Source organism: Pteropus alecto, unplaced genomic scaffold (assembly GCF_000325575.1).
Source record: "Pteropus alecto unplaced genomic scaffold, ASM32557v1 scaffold76, whole genome shotgun sequence".
In the NCBI taxonomy this organism is placed as follows: domain Eukaryota; kingdom Metazoa; phylum Chordata; class Mammalia; order Chiroptera; family Pteropodidae; genus Pteropus; species Pteropus alecto.
In genome coordinates this window covers 3,833,093-3,842,218 of record NW_006443138.1, presented here as the reverse complement: position 1 = coordinate 3,842,218, position 9,126 = coordinate 3,833,093, and the positions used below count along the sequence as shown (strand labels likewise).

At 35.1% G+C, this 9,126-nt stretch overlaps 1 protein-coding gene across 2 annotated transcripts in view; it reads right to left on the bottom strand.

The window, feature by feature from the left end:
• Positions 1-9,126, bottom strand: part of MSRB3 (methionine sulfoxide reductase B3) — a 141,194-nt gene that overhangs the window by 109,655 nt on the left and 22,413 nt on the right. The window contains exon 2 of one of the 2 annotated variants that reach the window (XM_006923709.3): positions 2,585-2,711. The exons of the other annotated variant lie outside the window; for it this stretch is intronic. Coding sequence (XP_006923771.1) covers positions 2,585-2,660 — 76 coding nt within the window. The 5' untranslated portion in view covers positions 2,661-2,711. The remainder of the gene's footprint in view (positions 1-2,584; positions 2,712-9,126) is intronic. 2 annotated transcript variants of the gene reach the window in all.

Genomic DNA, 9,126 nt, shown 5'->3' with positions numbered 1-9,126 from the left:
ATATAGGTAAAATAAATAGATCAAAACACCATAGTGAGATGGTTCTTTCTCAAACATAAAGTGCATTTGTGGTTCCTATTAAAGTAAAAATAGTTAAGTAAAAGATGAGACAAATTTGAATGTTTTTAAAAGTCTATTATATTAGAAATACATAAAAAATATATACCAATATTGACATAGATTTCTATAGTAAACTTAGTGAACATTTATTTATATATGGTGCTTACTACATGCCAGCCACTGTTCTAAGCAGTTTTTACATCCTAATCTATTTTATATTCACAACACTTACTCCAATAATAATACAAATAAGGAAGCCAAAGCACACAGCTAGATAAGTGGCAAAGCCAGATTTCAAACCCAGTCAAATTCCAGGATTTGTGTGCTTAAGTACTATATTACAATGGTTACTTCTTAAAAATGGCTTTGTTGAATTTATCTTTGAATCATTTTGATTTAAAAATTTAATGACACTTGATTTAAAAATTTAATGACACTTTCATAATATTCTCAGAGAATATTATGAAACTCTTTAATTCCATGACTGTCATATCTCGAGGAATATCCTGTTAATTAATAAATTATTTCTGTAAATACTTAGCTTCCTCTGTGTACTACAAACTCATGTTACAAGAGCTAGCTAGCTATGCTGGTGTTCTCACACGTTTGGGTTTTTTTTTTTTTTTTTCAGTAGAAAACATGGTTATATGTAAATTAAATACTTTTCATGCTCCAATATTATATGTAATATATAGTTATGAAAAAGTTCCACCTGGCACAGGGACTACTACATTGGCTGATGTTCTCCTTCAAACTCATACAAAATTCAACAGATAAACCTTGTCAGTTATACAGTCTGACCCTCTCTCTAGCCCATACCCCTTCTTCTCAAACCTACTGCAATGACCATTGTTAAGGCTCTCACCACTTCTTGAGTCCCTCCAGCCTCAAACTCCTCCAAGAGACTCTAGGGTGGCAGTGCAGGGCCACGGCTGGGTGGGGGAGGCAAAGGTACTGAGAAGAGTGGTTGCAGCCCCTATGCATTAAGCTTCATTAGCCTCTCATGTCACCACAAACAGACATAAAAGCTCTTTAAAAAAAAAAAAACAAAACAACAACAGATGTTTACTATTCAAATACAGCTTTAAGACAAATGCCCTATCCTCCCTTCTAATCAAGTTGCCATCCAAGCCTTCTTATAGAAACATATGGAACTAGCACTGACCCTCCACCATACTAAATCAATAATCATAAAATGCAAATCAAGTCACGTCATTCTCCCTTCATCCCTCTTCCAAGATTTAAATTCCTTAAAACATCATATAAGGCGCTTCCTGATTTGGCTACTTTCCTTCCTCACCAATTCTACTTGCCATCACCAACCCAAGCTAGCCATATCAAATAACCTGCACTGCTCTGAACATACCTTGCTCTCTCAGGCCTTTGTGTTTTGTCCATGCTACTCCATGTATTAGAAATGTCTTCCCCCTTCTTTGGGCACGTGGCTGACTGTTGTGCATAGATTGAGAGTCAGCACATTGTATCCTCTATGAGGCCCTCCTTATACTTCAGACTCCTTCCCTCTCTTCCAAAATTTCTTCTTCTAAGCAAAGAGCTAAGGCAGTCTTCCTCTAGATTCCCCTAACATCCCAGGTATTAATATGTTTAGTCTAGTCTTAGCACCATATGGTTCGATGGTCCTCACACAGCTCAAGCTCCATCTTGTGAAAGCAACTGGTTTAATCTTGTTTATCATTGTATCCTCACTGCTTCACACAATGCCTGGCACTCATAGTTAATGTTCAATAATGTTTAATGAGTTAGAATTAAATTCTCTATACAAAATAGTACTGGACATATGTATATTAATAGAAAATATAAATAATATTGACAATAATGTTCACAGAAAATAGCTGGCCACTATGATTTTTATAATAAATTATTAAACTTATGCTTATACAGGCACCTAATGAAATTTTCAACTTTCATGTCTCACCTGTTTAATGCTTAAAATCACATTTTTAAAAAGTCTGGTGGTTCTTAAGTTAGAACCACCACTATATTAGTTCTGTTTACTTGGTTACTGTTAAGTAGAATATTTTTTCATTTTAACTACAATAGCTAACTAGCTTTATAATTCTAAAGTTGTTCGTTTTAATTTTCTTTCTTTCCTAAAGGAATGGCCACATATGGAATGAAAGCATTTCATTATCTTTTAACAAGGTGAATGTGCTATTTTGTGTGATTTAGGGCAGTGTCTTATCAAGACTGCCAGCCTCTTATGGGCAACATTATGATTTTCAGATGTGTAATGTGCATTAAAAAACAAGTAGGTATCATGAAATATTAGTGACAATTATATACTGAGCAAGGAAACTGGACAATGTTTGTAAGGGTCGTAAGGATTCTGGAAATGAATGTTACTCAAAGTAGAGTGATGATTTATAACCAACTTCCATCTTCAAATTAGGGCCCGAGTAAAAGAAAACAAAATTTAGCAAAGCATTATGGTGTATCATTTCCTGCAGCAGAAACACCCATCCAAACCAGTGCCCTTACTAGGTACAGTACAAGAAGCAGCAACCTGAGGGAAGCCCACAGGCTCGAAGGGCTACCGGCTGGCTCTTTGTCACCAAATGCAGCAGGTTGAATGCAGACATCACTGTGATATCTTCACCAACAAAACGAGAGGCAAAGAACAGGGGCAAGAGCTGAGTAGGAGAAAAAAGAAAAAAATTAAAACATCACAAATGTTAAACACATTCATTGCACAATTGATGACCTGAACACATATACACAGTGCTAATAAATTTCAAATACCTATTTTTCAGATGGTGAGCTTACTTTGAACCCAGGTTTATCTATATATTATTAATAAAATATACACAATATAATACTGTAATCTATGAACACATTTTGCAAGAGGTTCAGAAAAGAGACCAAGTTTAAAACAGTGTTAAGGAATTAGCGTTTACGGAGTTCACACCATGTGACAGGAATTGTCTGGGGCCTAATATACACATTGAATCATTTCGTTCTTACAATAACCCTAAGAGGTAGGTTTTATCCCCCAGTGCATATGTGAGGAAACCAAACCTCAGAGGTCCAAGGGCACAAAGCAAATAACCAGTGAAAAAGGGATTACAAAACCCCATTATATCTAACTGCAAAACTGTGTATTCTTCCTTACACCATGCTGCTTTCTTCCAGCAATTATTTGCAAATCTTCCTCCCTGGAGAGGACTGTAAAATATTTTAAGATTGTAAGATTAAGAGATTTCTTTTGTTAGAGTTTTATTTTTGGTTAATAGAGAACCAAATAACCTAGGGACAACTAGGAGACTTCACTTTAGAAAGTGTTAAGTTTGAACAAAGCATAACAAATATGAATTTTCATTTGATTTTATGATTTATACTTTCTAGGTCAATTCGGTGAATAATATTCACAACCAAGCCTTAAAAATTGTAAAAAAAAAAAAAAAAAAAAGAAAAAAATATTTTTTAAAGCTTTTGGAAATGAATCATGTGGAAGAAGCTCAAAACTGTGTGTGATAAACTTTAGAGAAAAGTTCAGTTAAGAGTTTTCTTTAATGTTTTGTATAATTTTCCAGTTGGTAAAGATTAACTTGAAATGAAGATGAAAAATACTATATTAACTTCTAAGATTTTATTTCAAATTAGCATTGTTAATTTGAAATATCCACAAATGTCAAAAAATGGATACAAAATTAATGGCTAGTTCATTTCCTGACCCTCATCCCTTCCTAAAATAAAAGTCTGTTCCTAGTCTTTTCAGACTTTCTTGAAGAACAAACACATAATAAACTGATATATTTTACTAAATCGCTCTGGAGTATATCTGACAGAAATCTGCTTGTATTAACATGCCTGAACTCTGACTTCTCACTACAAAACTAAAACATTTTTGTGTTACTAACTGGACACAAAAGAGAGGAAGAGGGAAGGTAAGTATCACAATGCACAGCCTGAAAGAACCATTAAACATAAATAAACATGCCATTTTCACGAGTGACTGCAGAGCAGGGAAAGGAGAGCATTCCTTTGGAGCAGACTACTGACTAATAAAAGATCAAAGGTCTATACCTCACAACACTATAAATAAAAATGTATTTTTTCCTCGTGACCTTCTCTGTGAGGAATAAAGTGTGCACGGTAAATGTAATTACTTAGTAAAGCCGTAGCCTCATTGTGCTCCCGCAGCTGATCATAAAACGTCTTCCTACTCTGTTTCATCAACTGCTGTACCAGGCGGCCTGCGCGCCTACCGATGGCCGCGGCCATCTGGCTTGTGTCAAAGCCAGCGCACAGGAAGAAAGGGAGTGATGTCACTCTGCAGGTCAGGCAAAGAACAAAGATGCATTCTACAATTAAAAGTTAAGGGCCTCAAATACCGGGGGCCCTCTAGCAGGATATGACTGTGATTTAATGCTCCAACTCTCTTGCACTTATTTCTACCCAATAGCCACGGCTCCATCTAGTGGCAAATTAGTTTTGCCCGGTTTTCTTTAAAAGCAACCCTGAAAGTACATTAGCACCAATAAAGTAGAGCAACTAAAGTGATCCATAACTTTTAGAGCAGTATAGTCTTTTTGACTGAAGAATACAAAAAGTATGATTTGTCACACTGTTCTTCATTTTAAAACTCTACAAAACATGCATTTTATAGCTTAGGATTGATAAAAAACCTTAATTATTTTAATACCTTAACCCTAATTATAGTGAAAAAGCAGCCATTTTTACAAAATGCATGCAAAGTGATATTATGTATGCTCTACTCTGAAAATATGCAGCTGGGATGTAAAGTGAAAACTGGTTCTAAAGAATGGATGCATGCATCTGGATGCTCTGGTGAAATCAAATTCATAATCTTATACTTCCAAAGAACAAAAGAATTGTCGTTAAAATGGCTCTAACATGTCGTACCAAGAGCAACTCTTCTCTAGAACAGAAAAAGAAATATTTTTATGCTGAAATGATTAATTTACAAAATTATTTTTTTCACTAATGGTTTACGTGTGTAAATGAAATAAAAGACTTTGAAATAAATGTTTGCAGTAAATGAAATAAAAGATTTTGAAAACCAATGTAAAATACAGAATGCATTTGCATGAAAGATAGGATATCGTAACAGATATGTGTGAGTTATAGGGTCAGATGGCCTGGGTTTGAATCCTGCCCCTAACTAGTTGTATTACTTTGGACAATTCACTTACTCTATCAATGACTCAGCTTCCTCAACTCTAAAATAAGTTAATTGATAAAAAGGTCTTGGAACAACTCCTGGCACATAGTATATGTTCAGCAAATGTTAGCTTTGTTATTATTTAAATGTACAAATATTTGCTTTATTTTAAAATTATATGAATTAGAAATTTGTAATGGTCCATTTATACCCAATCCTACTTAGAGTTAGCAGGCCATTCTCCAAACATAGAATCCTCTTTAGGCCAGAAAACTAACCACTCCTTGATGGATTTCCACAGTGAATTACTGTAATGAAAACAGTGGAATAGAGATATCCTAAAGACAAGAGTTGATGAAACCCTTGGCATGTGGCAAGCACTATTCTAAGCACTTCACATTTATTAATTCTTTTAATCCTCATGGTCTTATGAGATATATATTATCATTTTCCTATTTTTATATGAAGAGACTGAGATATAGGAAGGTTAAATAATTTGCCTAAAGTCTTACAGCTAGTAAGAAGCAGAGCCCTTAACTAATTGGACTGAATGCTTTAATAGCTTTGAACCCGGGCCATCTAACTCCAGGGCCAGTGCCCTGGATCATTAAAAAAATGCCAATTAAAAGACTGAGGTTGTACCAACCCACTCTAGATACTCTGATTCTGTTTCTCTACTAGATAATGTGGCTAATAATAAACACTCAACACGTATTCAATTAATTCAAGAAGATTATTTAAAGATTCTCTCCCTTCACACAGTAAAAAAAAAATAGGAAGTAAGGGAAAAATCTGAGACATACTCAGATTCCAGGATTTGATCTTTGTTTCACCAGATGCAACTTCCCTTTCTCTTTCGCGTTCAAAAATTTTCTCTTAACTCCCTGGATATACCTTTGTAATATATCCTGAAGACTCCGTTTGAACCTACTAAAGCCTCAGTATGCTGATGACCTTGGTACTTTTGAGGGTCAAACAAACCAACAGCTACTCCCTCTCCCCCTGCCCTCACAAAAAAATTCAATTTTCAATTTGGTAGCTTTCTTCCCATTACATTCCCTGAGCTGCCTGGGTGACCCTTGCCAGAAACAATCCTAGTCCAAAAAAAGAGGCAAAAGAATCACATGTTTCTGACTGGTGACAATCTTTGGCAAAAGAATGAGAATTAAACACCCTGTAGAAATCAGCACTGAGCAAGGGCCACCCAGAACATTTCTAATTCTCCAGGTTTATCCTCAATTTCCTTACATTTGTATTGCCTTTGACTCAAATAATTGCACAGATAAATAACATTTATAGATAATCGACACATTATTTTTTAATGTCAGACATGTCTTATGCATCTTTCTATTTCCCGGAATATCTAGTACATCATTCTGAAAATATTTGGTATTAAAAAAAAATACTGAATGAACAATCCTAATAAGCAGTATTACACTATGTATTGAGAATAGAATTAGATTGCATAATTGTCTATAATTTCCTGCGTAAAACTTTTTAATGATTCCCCACTGCATATTGCAGCGTTTCCCAAACCATATTCTGAGAAACAGGAAATACTCTTTCAAACAATCTTAGTAGTCAAATAATTGTGGAACTGCTATCCAAAGGTCTGAGAGGCTTTATAGTACATACACCTGCTTAACTTTGTTTCAATTGGTGCCTCTCAAATAATTCTAACCACACAAAACTCCTTTCTTTCCTATCACCATCCCACAGAATAATTCTGGTAAATCCTCTGGATAAAGTCCAAATTCCTAAACAAAGCATCCAAAGTTCTAAATCTAGCTGCTGCCCAACTCTCCAGCCTTTTCTTTTGCCATAACTACATGCCCCATCCCACGCCATGCTCCTGCCATACCAATAAACTTGTAATTTCCCCAAAATAAGTCTGCTGTTTCCTGCTTCCACCCCTATGTCTTTGTTCAAATGATATCCTTACTCTCATTGTCACCACTTCCAACTCTTACCCACCACTCCCAACCACTCTTATTCTGATCCCCACTGGGGTACCATGCATGCTAGCACATTCCCAATAACTATTTTCGGAGTACCGATTTGCTTCCATCTATGTCTCCCTCTTCTAGACTATAAACCTCTTAAGGGCAGGGATGGTATCTTTTTCATTTTTCTATCCCAGTACCTGGCACCTAACAGCCATTCATTTATTGAGTGAAAAAAAAAAAAAATGACTGTTTCCATGGAACTGATTGTTCAGGATTATCATTTTCCACCCTGCCATCTTCTGCCATTTCAATAGCTAATGGTGCTTACAGGTAATAATTTGAATTAAAGTTCCTCCATGGGAATTAGAAGTTTTTACGAAGAGGTGGGAAGTTGAAAATACAATCTGACTCGAGAGCCAAAGAAAATTCAAATGCCTTAATTTGATCAAACATTTTTATTTCTCCATCGCCCCCCTCACGCCAGAACTCTGACATCCAAAAATTTGACTAAAGTTAGTTAGTTTTTGGTTTGGGTTTATTTTTATTTCCTTTTACTTTTTTCCTTGCCGTTGAACAATAAACTTCCAAAGAAAGATGGTATAAACAGGAAATCCAAAGAACTCACAAAGCTGATAATTAGCTCCAGGATAAATGAGCTGATTGTGCTAGTGGATTTAAAGTGACAAACATAAAGGTCAAAGCCCTTTCCCATAAATGACAAAGGAATGTCTACATCGCTGGTTTTCCACTGGCTGCTAAAATGTCCCCCCAAAATTGCAGGGATCAAGAGAGTTGACAAATTCGAATTTTGACAAGACAAAATAAAAACAAAAAGCCCTAAACCCTAATCTCACCATGAAAGACAAAGAACATTGTTTTGTGAGAATATTTTCTCATCGTTGCTATTTTTTTTTTCATCTTATTATTAAAGAAACTTCATCATGGACCAGCATTTGGGAAACACTAATCTACCTCTACTAGAAAGTGTTATAAAAATGTTTTCCTTTTTATCAGCACAGTGTCTGACACCCAGTTTATGCTCAACTAATGTTTGTTGTATTTGCTGCTGTGAGCTTGACAGCATCTCAATATTTAAAGACTTTCCTCGTGAAATCAGTGTCTGTTCAGATCCTCTGCCCATTTTTTGACTGGGTCATGTTTTTTTCTTGTTATTGACTTGTACGAGTTCTTTGTATATTTTGGATATTAGGCCCTTAACAGAGGGCCTAATATATTTATGGGAATATATTAATGGGAAAATAAATATATTTTGATCAATAAATATAATATGATCAAGGATAGTTGTCTCTTTACCTTGTTAATGGTTTCTTTTGCTGAGCAGAAGCTTCTTAGTTTGATGTAGTCCCATTCATTTATTTTTTGCTTTAACTTCCCTTGCCTTTGAGGTCAAATTCATAAAATCCTCTTTAAGACCAAGGTCCTTGAGTTTTGTTCCTATGTTTTCTTCTATGCATTTTATTGATTCTGGTCTTATATTCAGATTCTTAATCCATTCTGAGTTAACTTTGGTGTATGGTGATAGACAACAGTCTAGTTTCATTCTTTTGCAGATGGCTCTCCAGTTTTCCCAGCATCATTTATTGAAAAGGATTTCCTTTCCCCACTGTATATTTTTTGACTTTTTTGTCAAAAATTATTTGTCCATGTAAATATGGGTTTACTTCTGGACTCTCGATTCTGTTCCACTGTTCTGTGTGTCTCTTTTGCTACCAATACCATGCCGTTTGGATTATTGTCACTTTGTAGTATAATTTGAAGTCAGGCAGAGCGATGCCTTCAGTCTCATTCTTTTTTCTCAAGATTGCTTTGGCAATTCGAGGTCTTTTGTGCTTCTACACAAATGTGATGATTTTTGTTCTATTTCTTTAAATTTATTCCTAGGTATTTTATTCTTTTTGTTGCAATTGCAAAAGGAATTATTTTTTCCATTTCTTTTTCTGACACTTCATTTTTATA